At 35.4% G+C, this 23448-nt stretch overlaps 1 protein-coding gene and 1 long non-coding RNA gene across 4 annotated transcripts in view; both read left to right on the top strand.

The window, feature by feature from the left end:
• The first annotated feature begins 5481 nt into the window (after positions 1 to 5481).
• Positions 5482 to 23448, top strand: part of LOC110447837 (MOB kinase activator 2-like) — a 63732-nt gene continuing 45765 nt past the window's right edge. Inside the window, exon 1 of one of the 3 annotated variants that reach the window (XM_021493779.1) lies at positions 5482 to 5830. In XM_021493779.1, coding sequence (XP_021349454.1) covers positions 5814 to 5830 — 17 coding nt within the window. In that variant the 5' untranslated portion in view covers positions 5482 to 5813. Of the gene's footprint in view, positions 5831 to 14792; positions 14890 to 23271; positions 23350 to 23448 lie in introns of those variants that run through there. The other 2 variants (XM_021493776.1, XM_021493777.1) reach the window with 2 other exon arrangements.
• LOC110447839 lies at positions 6711 to 7517 on the top strand. Its single transcript, XR_002462643.1, has 2 exons — positions 6711 to 6963; positions 7317 to 7517. It is a non-coding gene; the product is annotated as an uncharacterized LOC110447839 (long non-coding RNA).

Here is a 23448-nt window from a genome sequence, read left to right as displayed (position 1 = left end):
AAGTTTTTTTTACATTACTGCACACTTGACGATTCTAGCTATCCAACAACACACATGCTACTTTTCACATTATGTATAGTATTTATATGTTATAACACACAGTACACAGCGTACACATTATATACATGTACAGTATTTATATGTTATAACACACCGTACACAACGTACACATTATATACAGTATTTATATATTATAACACACCGTTCACACTGTACACAATATATACAGTATTTCTATGTTATAACACACCGTTCACACTGTACACAATATATATACACAGTATTTATATGTTATAACACGCCGTACACAGCACAGCGTACACATTATACACAGTATTTATATGTTATAACACACAGTATACACAGTATAAACAGTATTTATATGTTTTAACACGCCGTACACAGTATACACAGTATATACAGTATTTATATGTTATAACACGCCGTACACAGCGTACACATTACACAGTATACACAGTAGTTATATATTATAACACACAGTACACAGTATACACAATATACACAGTATTTATATGTTATAACACACAGTACACAGCGTACACATTATATACAGTATTTATATGTTATAACACACAGTACACAGTATATACAGTATTTATATGTTATAACACACATTACACAGTATACACAGTATAAACAGTATTTATATGTTATAACACACAGTACACAGTATACACAATATACACAGTATTTATATGTTATAACACACCGTACACAGTATACACATTATAAACTGTATTTATATGTTATAACACACCGTACACAGTATACACATTATAAACTGTATTTATATGTTATAACACACCGTACACAGTATACACATTATATACAGTATTTATATGTTATATAACACACCGTACACAGTATACACATTATATACAGTATTTATATATTATAACACACCGTACACAGTATACACAGTATACACAGTATTTATATGTTATAACACACCGTACACAGTATACACATTATATACAGTATTTATATGTTATATAACACACCGTACACAGTATACACAGTATATACACTATTTATATGTTATAACACACCGTACACAGTTTACATAGTATATAATACACCATACACATCACCTACAGCTGGGATGAAGTACAGTATATAATTCAATGCACAATTACACAGCTAGTCTACCATATACACAGAATATACAGTTATAACACACCGTCCACAGTATACCCATTATCCAAAGTATTATATGTTATATAACTATACACAGTATTTATATGGTATAAGACACCGTACACAGTTTCCCCCCTCTCTCCCGTCTTTCTCTGTTATATAACACACCGAACACAGTATACACATTATACACAATACACAGTATTTATATGTTATCACACACATTACACAGCGTACACATTATACACAGCATTTATATGTTATAACCCACCGTACACAGTTTCCCCCCTCTCTCCCGTCTTTCTCTGTTATATAACACACCTTACACAGTATACACATAATAAACAGTATTTATATGTATACACAGTATATACTGTATTTATATGTGATAGCACACCGTACACAGTTTACATAGTATATAATACACCATACACCTCACCTACAGCTGGGATGAAGTCAGTATATACAGTATTTATAAGTTATAACACACATTACACACCGTACACAGAATACACATAATAAACAGTATTTATATGTATACACAGTATATACACTGTTTATATGTTATAACACTCCGTACACAGTTTACACAATATATAAAGTATTTATATGTTACAACACACCGTACACACTTTACACAATATATAAAGTATTTATATGTTACAACCCACCGTACACAGTTTACATAGTATATAATACACCATACACCTCACCTACAGCTGGGATGAAGTCAGTATATACAGTATTTATAAGTTATAACACACATTACACACCGTACACAGAATACACATAATAAACAGTATTTATATGTATACACAGTATATACTGTATTTTTATGTTATAACACACATTACACAGCGTACACATTATATACAGAATTTATATGTTATTACACACCGTACACAGAATACACAGTATATACAGTATTTATATTTTATATAACACACCGTATATACAGTATTTATATTTTATATAACACACCGCACACAGTATACACATGATAAACTGATAGGATTTGTTATAGCACACCGTACACAGGTTACACAATATATACAGGATTTATATGTTGTATAACACACCGTACAACAATATATATACACAGTATTTATATGGTATTACACACCGTACACAGTTTCCCCCCTCTCTCCCGTCTTTCTCTGTTATATAACACACAGTACACAGCGTACACATTATATACTGTATTTATATGTGATAGCACACCGTACACAGGTTACACAATATATACAGTATTTATAAGTTATAACACACATTACACAATATACACATTATACACTGTATTTATATGTGATAGCACACCGTACACAGTAAACACCTTATAAACTGTATTTGTATGTTATAACACACAGTACACAGTTTACACAATATATACAGTATTTATATGTTATCACACACATTACACAGTATACACATAATAAACAGTATTTATATGTATACACAGTATATACTGTATTTTTATGTTATAACACACATTACACAATATACACAGTATTTATATGGTATAAGACACCGTACACAGTTTACATAGTATATAATACACCATACACCTCACCTACAGCTGGGATGAAGTCAGTATATACAGTATTTATATTTTATATAACACACCGCACACAGTATACACATGATAAACTGATAGGATTTGTTATAGCACACCGTACACAGTTTCCCCCCTCTCTCCCGTCTTTCTCTGTTATATAACACACAGTACACAGTTTACACAATATATACAGGATTTATATGTTGTATAACACACCGTACCCAGTATACACATTATATTCAGTATTTATATGTTATCACACACATTACACAGTATACACAGTAGTTATATTTTATATGTTATAACTCACCGTACACAGTATTCACATTATAAACTGTCTTTATATGTTATAGCATACCGTACACACTATACACAGTATATACATTATAAACTGTACTTATATGTTATAACACTCCGTACACAGTTTACACAATATATACAGGATTTATATGTTGTATAACACACCGTACAACAATATATATACACAGTATTTATATGTTATAGCACACCGTACACAGGTTACACAATATATACAGTATTTATAAGTTATAACACACATTACACAATATACACACTAGTTATATGTTATAAAACACCGTACACAGTTTACACAGCATATAATACACCATACACAGCACCTACAGCTGGGATGAAGTCAGTATATACAGTATTTATAAGTTATAACACACATTACACAGTATACACATTATAAACAGTATTTATATGTATACACAGTATATACTGTATTTATATGTAATACAAACCGTACACCATATACACAATATATACTGTATTTATATGTTATCACACACATTACACAGCGTACACATTATATACAGAATTTATATGTTATTACACACCGTACACAGAATACACAGTATATACAGTATTTATAAGTTATAACACACATTACACAATATACACAGTAGTTAAATGTTATAACACACCGCACACAGTATACACATGATAAACTGATAGGATTTGTTATAGCACACCGTACACAGGTTACACAATATATACAGGATTTATATGTTGTATAACACACCGTACTCAGTATACACATTATATACAGTATTTGTATGTTATAACACACCGCACACAGTATACACATAATAAACAGTATTTATATGTATACACAGTATATACATTATAAACTGTATTGATATGTTATAACACTCCGTACACAGTATACACTATATGTTATAACACTCCGTACACAGTTTACACAATATATACAGGATTTATATGTTGTATAACACACCGTACTCAGTATACACATTATCCACAGTATTTATATGTATACACAGTATATACTGTATTTTTATGTTATAACACACCTTACACAGTATACACAATATACACATTATACACAATACACAGTATTTATATGGTATAAGACACCGTACACAGTTTCCCCCCTCTCTCCCGTCTTTCTCTGTTATATAACACACCATACACAGTATACACATGATAAACTGATAGGATTTGTTATAGCACACCGTACACAGGTTACACAATATATACAGGATTTATATGTTGTATAACACACCGTACACACTATACACAGTATATACTGTATTTATATGTAATACAAACCGTACACCATATACACAATATATACTGTATTTATATGTTACAACACACCGTACACACTATACACAGTATATACTGTATTTATATGTTATAACACACCGTACACAGTTTACACAGTATATAATACACCATACACATCACCTACAGCTGGGATGAAGTACAGTATATAATACCATGCACAATTACACAGCTAGTCTACCATGTACACAGAATATACAGTGAAATCGCAGTATGTACCATATACTATCATATACCCATTCTAAACAGCATATGCAGAATATGTACCGTACACAATATACACGATATACATGTCATACATTAAATACGCGTCATACACTGCATACACATCAATTACTGCATAAACATCATACATTTTATACGCAACATGCACTGCATACACACCCTACACTGCAAACATTCGCACAATACAATGAATGCATACACACCATACATTGTATACACGCCATGCACTGCATGCACACCGTTTACTGCATACACGCCAGATACTGCCTACACAGCATACACACTATGCACTGTATACACAGCATACACTGTATACACACTATACATTGTATATACAGCATACACTGTATACACACCATACACTGTATACACAGCATACACTGTATACACACCATACACTGTATTCACGTCATGCATAGCATGCACAAAAAACACTGCATGCACAAAATACACAGCATGCACGCCATGCACTGCATGCTGTCCATATGCTGCACACTATATACTACTTACACACTATACATGCTCATTCATATCATTCACAACAAATACACTAGGAATTAAATTTGCAACACTCACACAGTTTGACACACCCCATGTACATTTAGAATTTAATAACTTTACATGCATAGGACCCAACAATATTTCTAAAACTCAATATGATAACTGGTTACGTGCATTCAGTCATTGAAAATTTTACATTTTATCTAGAAAGATTGAATCGTAGTGGAAAAAGTAAGGTTTAGTTTAAAGATAAAGAGCTAGCCTGCCAATTAGTAAAAGTTAAACAATAATTGTTTACCCCATCCCCACACCCAGCAGGTTTTTTTCTACACATTTGGACTTGTGCAAGTCTTATTAAAAAATAGTAAATACTGTCATCACGTGATCTACTTTCATTTTCTGACTCCGTAGTGTAGCCTTGTATACAGATTACCGGTCTGTGAAGTAATACTTAAACAAAGATCGCAGAGGCAAATAACCTCGGTTTTTATGCATTTAAGAAGTTTATTCGCGGTACAATATAGTATTTTTCTAATTTATTTACTTCGATAAGTGATTACTTAGCAGAAAATATACACTGGACTCAATGGAACTCTTTCGCGCATCGTAAGTGCGCAGGGAACAAGAGGTCGCCATATTGAGGTACTGTTTTGGATCGAAGGGTCGTGAAGATAGAGGGGGTCCTGTATTCTAGCTGCTCCTGACACAAGAATACTGACCAAGAGGCAAGCTGGACAAGTTACCGGAGTATCTCCGAGATACTATGGACTGGTTTATGGGGTGAGTATAATCCGTCATATTACCACAGGAAACAGTAATCGTCAGAATCTTGACATCGATTTTTGATCGTCTGCCAGAATGGTAAAATCCTTGTCTTGATACTACTGAAAGATGTTTAAGTTGTTCTTCATATTTCTGTCATATTCTTTTTCTATATAGCAGTGATTGTGTCCTTGGTATGCCAGAGAAAAATTTGATCTCGGAACTACCCACGGGAGAAATTAATTGACCTACATTCACTTGCAGCTGTCATTGGGTTACCTGTTGTTGATGATGCTGACTGTAATGTTAGGTTTTATTGATTCACCTCAAATGGCATGTTATGACACTCCATTTGGTAAATGTATCGAGACCTGTCCGTTGAAAAAAATCATATATTTGACAGGAAATGAATGTGGTTATTGGTATATCAAGTTTGATATAGCTCAATAACATCACTAGTATAATTTGCTACCATGATGTCATGCACAAGAGAAGATAATTTTTCATCTTTGTCTAGGATTTAAATAGAACATATCAAGGTATCTCACAGATGAAATTGGAACATGAGTTATCAGTACTTTTCCAAAAGTCGAATTATACCAAGTTTGAGTAGTGTATATGTAGTCAATAGTCATGTCACCAAGAAACTTTTTCTGCAATTTGTTCTTGGATTCGTTCCATCATTTGACTCATGTATTGCAGGCTGAATGCTTAGCTGTTTTTGGATTAGGTCATACAACAGTTTCTGCAAAATATAAACCTTTATATCAAACAAATATATATGAAAAAACATTTAAAGGGACATCACGTGAAGAGCCATATTTTTTTTTAATGAATGTATGAATTGTATGCACTTCCACTTATGTTACATACTTGCTAAATGACCCGCATTCTGCGGGTCACACCCGCAAAATGAACCTATCTCCCGCGACGATCTTATGACCCGCGCGGGTCATACGTATCTCCCGCATTCCGTAAATATGACCCGCAATCACCCGCATCCGCGTCTTTTATTAGGATCTCCGTACTTCCGGAAATGTTCCGTTCGTGTCTCTCGGAAGTTTAGCTTTCAGTTATAAAAGTCTGTATACTAAGTGATTTGTTTTCACAATGGCGTCCCTGTTTCGGAACCAGCCTGGCAAATTCAAAAGGTGAGTACTGTTCACTGTTACTACAATGCATATAATCCCGATCGTAGCGCTTGTCATAACACTTTCACAAATGGCTTCTAACCCGAGAAAACGTTCGTTATTTTAACGTTCATCGTCAAAAAAGAAAAAGTATGATTGTAATTACAATGCTTCGTGGGAATAAGATTATGACTGGCTTCAGAAGAGTAATATTGGACCCGATCATGCCTATTGTAAACTGTGTACCAATCATTTTTCGGTAGCTTCGGGTGCTACGTACGATATCAAAAGGCATGCAGTTAAAGAACCCTTTGAGAATGATCTTAAGTTTGGTGTGTTGTGTAGGCTAATGAAGGCATGTTTGGTACTTTCAGTGGGTAATGCTGACTCTGAGAGAACATTTTCCATGCTGAAGAAGATCCAGACAGAAGGGAGATCTGAATTAGGAAATGATACAATATGTGCTTTGTTATGTGCAAAACTAAATCAACATGGTTCATGCTTTCAGTATGCACCTAGGAAAAGAAAAACATGTATATTGATTAAGAATATGTAATAAAACAATGAAGGTGTGATAAAATGTTTTGTTAATTTCAAANAATTTTCACAAAACTTTTCGTTCACGTGTTATCACCCCCCACAGAATTTTCCAATGGGGGTCATGACCCCCATTGGGAGATTCAAAGGTTAGCAGGTCTGATGTTACCTCGCTATCCCCATATTCATAGTCCGTTCCAAATGTCCAGTTTGATCACTTGAATTGTTCGGGAAAGCCCTGCTAAAAAAAGCGCCGATAACGTCACCTGACTAGGCAGTAAACACAAGTGGTGTGAGCGAGATGAAACGGTTTCCAAAGGGGCCCCCAGAGAGGGGCCGTTAGGCAACTGCAACTTCTTACCGCACTATGAAACCAAGTAATATGATTTCTAAGTCTGTATTCAAACTTATTGAACAATAACTATTCATCATCAGAAGTTAGTTGCACACTTGCCAATATTCAGAATTTAAATTTATTTGTTGCCAATAGAATTGAACACAAGTTTTGTGTTGATGGGGCACAAGTTTTTACAATTTATCACAGCCTTCTCCCGTCATTCATTTACAATTAAATGTCAACAATTATAATAGGCATAAACATAAAGTAGATATATATAAATATATATTGAATTTAGTACCAGAATGTGACCGGTACAGATGGTACGGGGCTAAACACCTTCCCTCAACCATGGGACAAACCTTTCTGTAAAAAGGAATATTGACGAGACGAATATCCCTTTTCAAATGTTTACAAACTGTGCGCATGTCGAATGACAATCTACATGCCTATAAAAAAAGAGAAACGTTTGTGAATTTATTTATTACATTGTACAACTCAATGTCTTTGGACAATTTTTTTTTCTAGACCATGCATATAAATGTATGTATACTCTTTCCCACTTTCACTGTCTCCATACGCTAACACTTAGTAAGTCATATTAGCCATCACACACAATAAACTGTATGGCAAAACCACTACGTGTACATGTACAAGATGTGTCAGATATGGAAAGTGTTGAGATACTTGATAATTATTTTCAATACTTTACAGAGATTAAAGCATACTTGTAAATGGACCTTTTTTATGTTGAGACAACTTTTCTTTAATCAGTTCCTTTTGTCCGAAACAGAAGCCGTAGTTATCGGCAGCACGCGCCATTTTTACAACGTAATAAAATATTTTTTCCCGTTTTCAATACGTATTCCGATTCTATCTGAAGTCGAAAATTAATTCTTTATAGAGAAAAGGTTGTTACATGATCATACATTCTATGTCAACATCATATGAAAACATGAACTGTTGAAAAATTACGATTTAAAAAAAAATGTTATGCGATCCTATTTACTAGAAGTAGGTTCTCCTTCCTCAGTTATTCATCCTGGTCTGTCATTTTGACATTTTTAATCTAGCTGCGATAACGTAACTTTCTGACGAAGAGCATTTTTTTTTTATATATATTGCGTCGCCACGCCAGAGGAGGCCAGGTATTCATATTAGTACTAATTTAAATCTTGCATGTCGAAACAAAAAAAATCGTTTAATTCAGCAATATAATTAAATCATACCGTTTTAATGATCCCGGTAATATTATAAATTATGTAAATCTAATAGCGCACGTATCTCATTTGATCCCGAGTACCGACAGAGGAGTGATGTGTGGCCATCACAACAGTTATCCCTTGGAGGGCCTCATGGCAAAATCAAACTAACCAGTCACTTATCCCTTCCTTTCGCATAAACCACTGTATAATTATAGAAACACAAATTAAACTCTCTCCGATACATGCCCATTAACATATTAAACTAAGTTCATCTGTGTTCAAACTCACACAATGATACTAGCGAGGTTAATAGTTTTAGATATTTATTTATAACATAAACAGCGCTAGCATTGCTGTCGATTTCATTTCAGCTTAACCGGCTATCCGAAAGAATACATGCACCGTACTAACTGCTAGGGCAGTTATTTTCTGCTTTGAATACTTCCCACTGGCAATAATGATTCCATAACGTACCCCTTGCGCTATCTTTTGACCATTTGGCAACTTTTCGCTTCGTAGCTGACACGGTACAACATTTTTCTTTCGCTTACTTCACACGGCCAGTCATTTTGTTTACAAAGAAATGGTGTGCTATACGCATGCGCCTGTAGAGGGAAATCCCTGAACAAAACGTTGGTCAGACAGGTAGAAATACCGATGATTATCTTAGATTTAATCATTTTTATGAATCTATTTCAGCCAAATCCGATCGTTATTTTCCATAAGGAGTCTCACTTGATATGTTTATGTAGTATTTGAAAAAAAGACACCAAAAAAAGTTACTTCAGCGTGATGCCCCTTTAATTTGGTATGTACATATCAAACTGGGATTAGCATTGGAATAGCAATGCATGTTTGCACCACTAGGTATACATGCATCAAAATATCATACCTGTTGCATTACTTCTATCATTACAATGGTATTATCTCTAGTGGGACACTTTAGTGAAGTAAGTTTTTTGATTACCTAAAAATCTAGTCGATACTGAAAATATATATCTCCTAACAGAAGTTTACATAGTTGATAATGACATGACTTGAAGCCAAGGTCCAGTTTGGTCAGTTTCATGTTTTGGAAAGCCGGTGATAAAAATAGCTACAATCGAAATAGCGCAACATCCGGGCCTTTCAGTGCGAAGTAAAAATTGTTCCTTTAATATATTTATGCAATATTGCACTTGATATTTGATACTTTTTGGTACGGTATTATCCACTAATGTTATGAAAACTTGAAAGGTCATTAGTGTTATAAATACACACACTTGATAAATTACACTTGATAAGTTACATCCTGTTGAACGATCAATATATTGTCACACATTAAATCATAAAATGTGTGTTATATTTCTTTTGCAATTGCTCGTTTCTTAAAAGCCCCTTCGTATGTATACATAGCTATTTTTGGCTTACAATTGCAACCGCACACAGATAAAGATATTTTTTGTTCCTTGTCTCTTTGGAATCAAACAGAGGACAGCAGATCTAGAAAAGTCAGATGCAAGCAGTCCAGGTTTATCAATTTACAGCACAAATAACCAGCAGTTGCAGGGGTCAACCGATGGGAATATGATAAAAGATAGCCCAATAGACCAGTAGAATTTGATACTAGTTGGCCTAACAGCCTTCACAAAATGAACTTGTTCACAAAAGAATCACTTAATTCGGCCAGAGGCTAAGTTAACCCCTGAGTCAATACAGAAAATGAGTGAATTTGATTTAAATATTCATTGAGAGATCATAACATAAGGTGAAAGACAAGGTACAGCATTAACTCATTTGAGAACCATAGTTGGATAATAATGCAAATTTCAATTATAGATGTCATTTCCACCAACGGTTCACAATACCTATATGTTTGTCCTGTTCATTGCTCCAAATGTGACACAATGAAGCTGTTTATATCAATGCTAAATTTGAATACTGTATTTTTTACTTGTAAATTTATAAACAGCTGTTTAATTTCTTATGAATACCATTACCATTTATTAAGTCAGTCATTCAGCATTCTTAACCAGATTTGCTTGCAGTCATTAATTAATGTCAACTAGAATGTCAAGTTTTTTTGTTGCTTATTACCGTTCGGTCTTGCATTTTGTGACCTTTTCTTTGTTCACTTTTTCTATGGCAATAGTACACCATGACATGTATATATTTATTTGTCTAGCTATGTTAACGCTTCAGTCTTAAAATAAACAGACAGTTGAATTATCCTTTACCGATAATCATGCATATGAGACCAAAAGGAAATTCTTTCTCGCTTAACCCTTTCACCCCTATGTAACTTTAGTATACTCTACCATGGATTGATATGAATGAGTCCATTATGGTCTACAGTGGTGAAAGGGTTAGTCCCTGAAACGCAATGGTATTATTATTTAACCATTGCCACTGTGTTATCCAAGCTATTCTGTTTAAAAACTGTTGGCAGTACAGAGCAATAACATGGCATCATGATGACAGAGACAGACAAGTCCAAAACTTTCACTTTGTAATATTTCAGGCCATGTTTTTCTTTCACTAGTTTCAGTCCATATTACTTTAGGCAGATGCGAGTTTGACACCAATAAAAAATTCAGACTGACATATGGTACAGTACTGATGAATTACCTCTATGTGGACAAGTGCCACCTATGTCACTTACCGTTAACCTATTTTATGTTAAAAACAATCTCGAAGTATAGAGCCAACGCCGTACTTCTGGTTTATGTTTGGTAGGTTCCGAAATGCAGGCTTGGATACCAATTTGTATGCAGGGCGATTGAGAATGTGGGTAAATATAAATCGTAAGAAATCAATCGCAACAAGCCATAGGGTAGGTGGTACTTGGGTTTATTTGGAAGGTCGACCGGTTTCGCCCTGAACTAGGGCTTCTTCAGGACTCCTGAAGAAGCCCTAGTTCAGGACTCCTGAAGAAGCCCTAGTTCAGGGCGAAACCGGTCGACCTTCCAAATAAACCCAAGTACCACCTACCCTATGGCTTGTTGCGATTGATTTCTTACGACCTATTTTATGTTGTAACATTTGTCATACAGGTGATACCATTGTATGGAAGCAGTTGTATAATGATCAATGTCTTGAGAGTAGTAGGTCATCTTGTTATGATAGAATCTGGATGTAATATACATGGAATTGCTGTATTGCTTTGTTCCAATAGGAATGTTTCATCCTTGGAATCAGGGAAGAGTGTTATCCCCCCCGAGATGCTCATTAAAGGCAGAACCCAAAACTAGGAAATATTTGCATTTTGATAGATATTACCTAAAAGACCATCTCTGAAACTCGTCATTGCAGTTACATTCAGTATAACCTGGATCCAATACATTAACAGGCCACTTTATTGACTTCCGCACATGGTCTTTGAATACAGGTGTGACTGAATGGATTTTCAATATCCAGGTGATAGATACAGGCCTTCTGGACCTCTTGTTATAAATTATGATATCATAATAACTATTCTGTATTTTGTTGACGAAGAAACTTAATAATGCAGTGGAAGTAAAAAAAGTTTTGTGGAAAAAAATCAGCATTATTTCTATTTCTTGTCACTTGAGCCAAATGTTCAAAGTGACCTATGATATATGGCAGTTGCCATCCTTTTTTATCCATCATATCTTCTGTTAAAAAAAGACATTTTGTACTTCTTACCAAGAAGTATAAAGCCTACGGTGATGTTATTTGTCATGTAGCTAGCTGGCATGGAGGACTTCCAAAAGTGGTTCTGACAAATGACCTTTTTCTTCCTTCAAGGTCAGATGGGTATAAACAAAAGTAACAACGCTCAGAGAATACTGAAGAGTCAACAATACCATAATTTGAACTCAAAATCAATTAAACTAGGGCATAATATGAACATAGGAATAATTTATAACATAGAGACCCTTAAAAATTCAAGGAGAATAAAAACATGTTCCAGAAGGGTAAAGTGTGTTCTGCTCCATCCATGACACCCATCATGTAGATCTATAAGTCAAATCCAAGTAATGTCACATCCTTCTATCAAAACTTAGGTAGTGACAACAAAACCACAAGGCACTTTTATGAGCACAGTAAAAAATATTGACCTTTATATCATACAGAAAAATATTCACATTCAATGTTATAATAAATGTGTGAAAAACTTCATTCTATATAAAACAATGAGTTACAATAGTTAAGGTAGATGGCTAAAACATAACTTTAAATACATAACACTTATTTATGAAGGTCACATGGGCAAACTGTGTTATTATAGATCTTAATAACTGCCTGTGTGTTGCTGGGATGATGAACCATCAACTCAGTTCAAATAAATGACCTTAACCTATATTTCTACCAACTCCAGTATAAGTTTACAGGTAAATGATGCAAGCCTTATTGGCTGCTTGTTAATTTAGTGTTTGTAAAGCAGATGTGGAATCATGCAATATTTGCTTTAGATATTTTGGCTCCCTAGAACTGACAATATATACCCAATGAGTCATTAGGATTGGGTAAATATTCATTCCCCGTTGGCAAACAATGCATCAGACTTTGATAAATATTGTCTGAGATGCAAAGACAGATTGCAGACTCATGCAAGCTCAGTGCAAGACATGCTCAATTACCATGTTATCACATGCCGTGAAATATTTCTACACATGTACAATTAGAGTGACCCTACAGCACTAAAGCAGCTGGCCCTTTTCTCAGATCTGTTTGCCTTTTGTACATGTTTGTCATATTGATTAAAATTCTGATATGTTTAAAAAGGTTCCTAAATGTAATGGATTCAAGTTTGTTAGCTCACCTAGCTAGTTATTTGTTTGTGTTTCTGCAGCGTTGATCCAATGTCCATTTGTCAGTCAACAATTTATTTGAACAGGTTCTTTTGAACTGCCAAAATTATTGTTAAGAGAAGTTGGCTTTAGGATTATGAAAAATAATTGTGATTAAAATGTTTAGTATACGTACAGTATATATAATGGAAGTAAAACACATAGAAATAGAAAGCTATTAATAAATGATACTGCAGGACAAATACAGTATGATTCACTCCTTCCACCATGTTTATTTCCTTCACTGTGCTCAATTTGTACCCTAGGGTAAATCCTCCGTATACTATATTTTGGAACAAATAGCATTAAATTGAATTGATCTGTACTAATGCATTTTAGGTGAAACAGAAAAACTCATCTTAGGAAATAACATTTTTTTTTAACTACCAATGTTTACAGAAGGGAGACAACTCTTCTGGAGAAGGGAGGTAACACTTACTACTGGGGGACATCTTTTACTCTATCTGTTTATTCTTTGATGGAATATATTGAAAGCTAAAAACTTTTAAACATTGAAATTATTGTTCTTAATTTTGCCAAAATTTTATTCTGGAACAACAATAAATATATATATATATATTAGCTACACAATATCTGTAATTTATTGTGCTTTTAATGATATTAATGAATTTTATTGAGTTTTCGCTTTTGGTTCATCAAATATATATATGAAAAGTTAAAAAATTAAAAACAGGTAGAACTGTAAAGTTTAAAAGCATTAGCTATATATTTTCTCATAGTGAATAAATTCACTTAAGATTCTAAATATTCTTTAAGTTGGAATCAATAAACTATGCGACACATGTTGTGTACTGTTTGATGAGTTCAGCATTTCAATGATATATATGCTTTCAGCAACCCTGTTTGTAATCACAGATCACAATCAATAGTAAGCCATCTGTTGCCAGCATTTTATATGTTAGGTATATGATTATCCAACAGTACAGTAAAAAGTTATTAAGTTTCTGCATGCAAAGCTTATCAGAATGTGTTTACACCCGATAGACGCAACACGATTTATGCGCATTCTTTTTGCACGAGTCTTGAACAAGAACAGTATGGAAGCCTTCTTCAGGTATTTACTGTGAACAGGTTTACATGTTGAATCCTCTTTAGTTGAATATTTGATTTACCCAAGCATTGTCTTTAATCAGTGTCCATTTTAATTTGGAAAAAAACTCATGATTATTATAATATGATGATGATTTTCTGTTTATATATTATAGGTATGTTTGTGAAATAGTCTTTAATGAAAAGTAAGATGTATTTGAGCAAACAATCTCATAGATGTTTACTTCAGTCTCTCAATGGTTTGAACATGCCATTTCTTAAGATTTTTAAAAGCCAAAAAAAGAATTGGCATTTTAAATTCTTTCTTTTAGTATATTTTTACAATGCGGATGACTCAAGTTCACATGCCATGTAGACTGATTGATTTGTTGAAGTTAAATATAAACTGTCAGCTTTTTTATACACAATTCTGTAAGTTTATTTTACTATCGGGTCATGAGGAAGGAAGGAAAGCATGCTACATGTGTATATGCAGTGTATACTCTTTGTAACTTCAACAGATATCATGTCTTTTCTAATCTTACAAAATCACTGTATCATCTATGTCTGGTGGATATAATTATAAACCAATGTCAGAGGTCATCCAATGACCAATCCAATAGGATTAACTCATTCACTCCTGAAATTTCATAATGAATTGGAAGAGTTCAAATGTGTCTTCAGGGGTGAATGAGTTAAATGGTCTATGAAGTTGCTGTTAACGCATTCACCCCTGAAGACACATTTGAACTCTTCCAATTCAAAGGCTGGGATAGTTCATTATGAACTTTCAGAGGTGAATGAATTAGTGTTACTACAAAGTACAAAGCTGTTAGCGTTGCGACATTTTTTTGTTTTGGCTGTATGGAAGTTTTTGTAGTTATTGCTTTTCAATTGATATTTATATACCAGGGTATCTGTTGGCAGACTGCTGAAATGCTGACCAATATTTTGGTGACCTTTGATTATGGTAGAAAAAAGCTTAGTATTGCAGGCTGACTAACTATCACCTAAGTTTTTGTAGTACTTTTCGGTTGTAACTCCTTGATTAAAGTTTAGGATCAGACATCAAAGAGAACAAAATTGATTGTTATTAAGAAAAGGACACCAAAGAGAGCAAAACAGTAAAAGTCTCTTTTTTATGAAGAAATGTGTTTGCCTAGTCAGAAAGTTGTTAATTCGTGAGAATCATTGTTGAAAATGGGTGTAACATAAACTGCATTTGATCTACAGTCTCCAGGCACTTCTAAAATCCCCAAGCATTAGTTTAATTTTTGGTTTTGTTTCAACATCACAATTTGCTTATACATTTGTATATATGTATTGGTAGTTGGAGCTGAGTGTATCTGCTGCCATATTACAGGATCACACACGGTAAACCTCTGGTCAGTTTGTTTAGGCGGATTGTTCGAGCACACTTTTTGCACAATACAAATAATAATTTTTGCACAATACAAATAATAATTTTCTGTCTAGTGATAGTTCGAACTCTGTTTACACACGTTTCGGATTGTTCGAACACACAATTTGATTACTGAAATTACGTAATTATTGATCGAGGTTGGCTATCGGCGATGCAATAATAGCCTTGCGAAACGCTTAAACTTGATCTATTTGCGCATCGACAGCGTTTTACTACTGAAAAACGGGTAGTACTCATGTGCGACCATTGTTGTCATCAGTTTAAGACAATTTGTACATAAATAAGCCACATGTCACCTATAATTGAGTTTCTTTCTTGTAAACATGTGCACGCGGTGGTCGATCGAACAATCCGTAATTACAGTTTCAATCCACCCTCTGCATTCTGATCGGTACAACTGAACTGTCGTCGAAAACATCTACTGCTTTGCGGCCTACATTCTTGTCTCTGCTTTGCAATTTAACTTAATTTTAAGCCGCTCTTGGCGAGAGCCGAGCGGCTTATTAATTCTGTCCAGAGAACGAAATGACGGACCCATTTCCGTTCGGAGTGCGTGCGCATAATTCAGTCTTGCATGCTTCCGCTATATAGTTTCGTTATCGTAAATAGAAAGTAGAATCTCTGACACTCACCTGTGGGTTACATGAAGTCTTCTGATACTCTTCTCCAAATAATAATCCATAATTCAAATAATTGCTGAAAACAAAATGTTTAACTCCGGTGCATTCTACGAGTGTTGTGGTGGTGAAATTCGTGCACTGGGTTGGAACGTTTTTAGCAACTCGGATTGAGGCCTGAGGAGGTTAACGCGTGTGATTCGAGAAAGCACATGTGAAGACTGTCAAGCATTGACGCTGTCTGTAGAAGGAAGAAGTAAATATATATACTTATAAACCGTATGAGTGATGAAGTATAACCTTTATTTTGATGTTTCAAACGGGAACGTAATATGACAAATCGTGCTTAGTTTGATAACGGTAACGGCTCTGAGACGAGACGATATGTGAACCGTGCATGCTTATCAAACATTTCTATTACACAGCATGCTTTTTCTGGTGTATGTATTTATGAAAATGTAACAATTTAAGAACATGACACAACTGCCGCTGCTGTTTGACAAGAATTCGCGCTGTGTCAAAATATGATCAAATCCGGTGTAAGGGAAATAACTCTTAGGTTGGTAAAGTCGCATTGGGAAATATAATTCAAATATATTCCAAGAATATTTGTGAGATTTTGTATATTCAATGACAGCAAATAAGTCACTATATATATTAATAATTATTATTAACATGATTAAAAAATAAATGAAAATAAAAGGAGTACACTGTCTCTTTTATCTATGCATGTTTTCCCACTACTGTTAATTATCCTTCATTTCACAAGCACAAAATGCACCTATTCTTTATTATCCATTCACCGATTGCCATTATGCACGTAAATGCTCATGTCACATCATCGGAGGATGCTAATTAATGAAAATTACAACAATGCGTCACACTTAGAGAGGGTAAAAAAGAGGAGAGGGAGAATCTGTTTAAGGCATCATTTAAGAGGTGATTGATTTTGGAAATTTAAAAGGCAACATCATCACATGCCCTGATTTTCAATTACCAGAATACAGAACACATATCTGAGGTATTATAGTAGATATTGATGCTCAATGTGTTACTGAAGCAATTAAATTTAAAGTGGTGAGCGGCTTTAATGTCACACTGACATAATTCTAGTTTTTATTATTAATATGTAAGTAAATATAAGAAAGATATATATATACCATTATTCATCTCCAGATTTGCAAATATATATCGCAATAAGGCCGTTGTTGTTCCGTATCAATTGCCGTGATTTTTGTCGATTTCGACTCGGATAGTTTGAACTACTCTTATTTCAGCGGCTATAATTTCGTGTAATTTGAACAGGATTGACAATATTTATTTAAATTTGTTCAAACTGACCAGAGGTTTACCGTAGTCAATAAATCTCTTGTGCTAAAAGGCCTGAGTTATTTTTAAACTGTCCAAACAGTTACCCTTATGGTTTTGGATTAGACAGATTTCATTGTATATAGAAATATGATAAGACTTGTAATTGTAGAATTGTCAAATTTATTGAATATAAGATTGATAAATGCAAAATTTGACAGCTATTGGCTTAAAAATTTGGAGTTGGATATACTTTCTATAATTTAACATTAAATATATTTAAAACAATTCCCAAAAATTCAAGTTTGAAGCAACCAACTTCTGCAGTGGTTTGTAAATATCTTACATGGCAATGCTATAACTGTGATCGTTATAAGAATGCAGTTGTAGAGTTTTAGAGTTCAGATGATGTGAAAGTAGGAGAATTTGAAGCACCCATTGTGAACCTTAGACATGCGGTGGAGTCCTCATCAATCCTGACCAGATGGGCATGGCATGCCTCCTCCATGTCTTGTCTATACAATTGTATATAGACTTGTGGTACTTACTCTTTAACGATCAGACACAGGCTTCTCTGTTGTCAGGGATGTGTGGGAATCACACTGAACAGTGGATAGTAATGGAGGATAAAGATGGTATTGACCAAGAAACATCTGTTTACTAACTCATTGGTGCAGTCATTGGTGTTTCCAGAGCCCTGTAACACAGTATATACACAGTCGATATATTGATGCTCTAACTTAAACACGTTTGTTTTACAAACTTTGTGTCGGTCATGTACAGTTTCTGGGTGTTTCCAATTTTGATACGTAAGAGAATATATTAAAATCAATATACCAGATGCATATTAATATTATGCTGTACTGGTCTTGACTAAGACACATTTCTCTCCTCTGTAATATGCAATGCATGTATAAGCCTTTTTAGGTCACCTGAGCTTTAGCTCAAGTGACCTATTGCTATCCGTTTTCGTCCGTCGTCGTCCGTCGTCCGTCGTCCGTCGTACGTCGTCCGTCGTCCGTCGTCCGTCGTCCGTTAACATTTTACATTTCAAACTTAAAGTCAAGTTCTGCTGGGCCGATTGAACTGAAAGTTGATAGGAATGATCGCCTCATGGTCCTGACAAAGTGTTGTTATTTTTCGGGTCGATCAGAAATCCAATATGGCCGCCACGGCCGCCATTTTGAAAACCTATTTCAAACTTAAAGTCAAGTTCTGCTGGACCGATTGAACTGAAAGTTGGTAGGAATGATCGCCTCATGGTCCTGACAAAGTGTTGTTATTTTTCGGGTCGATCAGAAATCCAATATGGCCGCCACGGCCGCCATTTTGAAAACCTATTTCAAACTTAAAGTCAAGTTCTGCTGGACCGATTGAACTGAAAGTTGGTAGGAATGATCGCCTCATGGTCCTGACAAAGTGTTGTTATTTTTCGGGTCGATCAGAAATCCAATATGGCCGCCACGGCCGCCATTTTGAAAACCTATTTCAAACTTAAAGTCAAGTTCTGCTGGACCGATTGAACTTAAAGTTTGTAGGAATGATCGACTCATGGTCCTGACAAAGTGTTGTTATTTTTCAGGTCAATCATAAATCCAATATGGCCGCCACGGCCACCATTTTGAAAACATATTTCAAACTTAAAGTCAAGTTCTGCTAGGCCGATTGAACTGAAACTTTGTAGGAATGATTGACTCATGGTCCTGACAAAGTGTTGTTATTTTTCAGGTCGATCAGAAATCCAATATGGCCACCACAGCTGCCATTTTGGTAAACTATTTCAAACTTAAAGTAAAGATCTACTTGGCCGATTGAACTGAAACTTTGTAGGAATGATCGAATCATGGTCCTGACAAAGTGTTGTTATTTTTCGGGTCAATCAGAAATACAATTTGGCTGCCATGGCCGCTATTTTGCTACTAAGTTCTAATAGGCCGATCTCACTTAAAATTGGTCTAGGAATGATCAGCTCATGGTCCTGACAAAGTTAAGTTAACATTATACTATTTTTTACTCAAATTGGTACATATTTCAACAACAAAAATAAATACTATAGACTCAGGTGACCGTTAAGGCCCATGGGCCTCTTGTATTAGTTCAAAGCGCTTTAAGGCCAAGCTTAACAACACAAGACACACCTGTCTCAAGTTCCATACATAGGCTGACTATAAAATTTTGTGTCAATATTACACTGTTTTGTACTTTCAAAATTACTTAAGAAAGTTGTCTAATTCATGTATTCCAACAATATAAAAAGATGCATTCTTCAAATACAAAAACGGATGAGTGGGTCATGATAAGATACATTTTTACATCTTCAATGACCAAGACACGTACATATTTTATTGTAATAGGTAGATTTTGCAAACCACTTATAAGTGCAGAGCGTTTTACAGTTCCTGATTTTTTGTAGAGATTCACTCTACAATGACCAAGATATATGTGGTTTGATTGATTGATTGATTGATAGGTTTTACATCCGCTTCACTACCGAGTAGTTCGGTTATCCAGCAGACTATGTGGTTCCGTTCCTTATACCATGTATAAAGCATACATAGGCATACCTAGTGTACATACAAGGGAGACCCCATCTGGTGCCTATGTATAATTAAATATTGTGGAGCAGAAGTAATTAGATTAGTCAATGTGATGGGTAACAGTAGGGAATCTGTTATTCACTCTTTTCTGTCCAGCTGTAGTATTATGCATTGTATTGTTAGGCCTTTAGTGTTTCCAGCCCTCCAGCTGTAGTATTACTCTGTAGTCTTCAGTATGTCCAGCCCTCCAGCTGTAGTCTTACTCTCTAGTCCTCAATCTGTCCAGCCCTCCAGCTGTAGTCTTACTCTGTAGTCTTCAGTGTTTCCAGCCCTCCAGCTGTAGTCTTACACTGTAGTCGTCAATATGTCCAGCCCTCCAGCTGTAGTCTTACTCTGTCGTCCTCAGTATATCCAGCCCTCCAGCTGTAGTCTTACTCTGTAGTCCTCATTATGTCCAGCCCTCCAGCTGTAGTCTTACTCTGTCGTCCTCAGTATATCCAGCCCTCCAGCTGTAGTCTTACTCTGTAGTCTTCATTATGCCCAGCCCTCCAACTGTAGTCTTACTCTGTAGTCTTCAGTATGTCCAGCCCTCCAGCTGTAGTCTTACTCTGTCGTCCTCAGTATATCCAGCCCTCCAGCTGTAGTCTTACTCTGTAGTCTTCATTATGCCCAGCCCTCCAGCTGTAGTCTTACTCTGTAGTCCTCAGTGTTTTCAGCCCTCCAGCTGTAGTCTAACTCTGTAGTCCTCAGAATGTCCAGCCCTCCAGCTGTAGTCTTACTCTGTAGTCGTCAATATGTCCAGCCCTCCAGCTGTAGTCTTACTCTGTAGTCCTCAGTGTTTCCAGCCCTCCTGCTGTAGTCTAACTCTGTAGTCCTCAGTATGTCCAGTCCTCCAGCTGTAGTCTTACTCTGAAGTCCTCAGTGTTTCCAGCCTCCCAGCTGTAGTAGTATTGTCCCTCTGAAGTCCTCCGTTTTTCCAGCCCTCCAGCTGTAGTAGTATTGTCCCTCTGTAGTCCTCAGTGTTTCCAGCCCTCCAGTTGTAGTAGTATTGTCCCTCTATAGTCCTCAGTGTTTCCAGACCTCCAGCTGCAGTAGTATTGTCCCTCTATAGTCCTCAGTGTTTCCAGACCTCCAGCTGCAGTAGTATTGTCCCTCTATAGTCCTCAGTGTTTCCAGACCTCCAGTTGCAGTAGTATTGTCCCTCTGTAGCCCTCCAGTTGTCGTAGTATTGTCCCTCTGTAGCCGTCATTGTCTCCAGATCTGTTACTCTAATTGTAGTCTTGCTCCTCTGCAGCCCTCAGTATTTCCGTGAAGGTTGCCTGTGAAACAAAGGATAATTATTGTACTGTTTGTGAAGTCCTAGCCGTGAGAAATTATTGATTCGGAGGGAGTGTAATCATTGTATTGACTTGAATACCTATAATCACTGATGTTACTCAACAACTGAACTAAACTCCAATCTATTTATTGAAGTTTTTCAATTTAGTTACCCACCCTCCTTAAATTAGACGTTATTGGCATTTGGCACATTGCCATGTAAATCTGAGCCACAATTTGTGTGGAACTGGCATTTATCAATAATACCACGTATCTGTACTGTTCTGGAGGTGATTACATGGTTATAACAGTAAGTGCCTCTACCAGAATATCTAGTCTAAACTTTAAATGTCTTTGATTCCCACGTCAACAATGATGAACACATTCTTGTGCACCATTTTGTGAGGCATTAATTGAACTTGGATAGGAAACCTAACGGAGCTGTGATAAGGTCAGACCGTCATGGATCCTTCAGCAGGATTGGTATCTTTAGATATAACCATCTTGGAGTAATTTTATTGCTGTTCTTAAGTAGAAATTTAAATTTCTGTAGTTTGTCTCAACATATGTTATTGTCAACATATATTATTGTCAGTAAAAAAGGGATTGGACAAGTTATAGATATGTGAACATGAAAAACTTTCACCTAGTTAATGTTATTTGTATCAGAAGATTAAACAGGGTTAGTCACTAACTATTTTTGCTTGGAATATTTGCTTGTCCTTTGTCAATAAAACTTGTCAAATATTTGCTTATGGAAACATCTCAATCAGGAAACATAAAAAGTAATTGATTGTCGGGGACATAAAATAACTACCTCCATAAACCAGTGTTAGTGTCAATCCCTGTGATTTAAGAAAAACAGAATGGAGAAAAATTGTTATCACTTTAACATATATACAGATGTATTAAAAGGTATGAGCACAGTCATCATTAAATATTTACCTGTTTATTAAGACTCAACAATCCATAAACATGATTAGAATGCATAGAGGGTACTCCATATATCATGTTTTCAAAGTGAACACCCCATGGAGTGACTGTGGACACAATATGTAGAAAATGACTCCTGCATAGGGACTATCCCATGGAGTGTCGGTGAATACACGGTAAACTCTTATGTAGGACTTTTACAAGGTGCTATCCTATGGAGTGATAGTGAACCCATAAAAACTGCTTCATCAGTAGCAGTAGTCATTTCTACAGGGAGCTTGCATGAATGAATGTGCTATACTCCATGAAGATATGAGCATGTTCCTCTACCTGACAAAGAGAGGATCCAGGTAACTATTGTGTACACAGACAGCTAGGAGCACTGCAGAGTCTGAACATTTATGTTTGATTGTATACACTTGTTCCGTGGAAGGAAGAAAGAAAGACGG

The sequence above is a fragment of the Mizuhopecten yessoensis genome, unplaced genomic scaffold (genome assembly GCF_002113885.1).
Source record: "Mizuhopecten yessoensis strain PY_sf001 unplaced genomic scaffold, ASM211388v2 scaffold3627, whole genome shotgun sequence".
NCBI classification, from domain to species: domain Eukaryota; kingdom Metazoa; phylum Mollusca; class Bivalvia; order Pectinida; family Pectinidae; genus Mizuhopecten; species Mizuhopecten yessoensis.
This window is presented reverse-complemented; position numbering and strand designations above follow the sequence as displayed.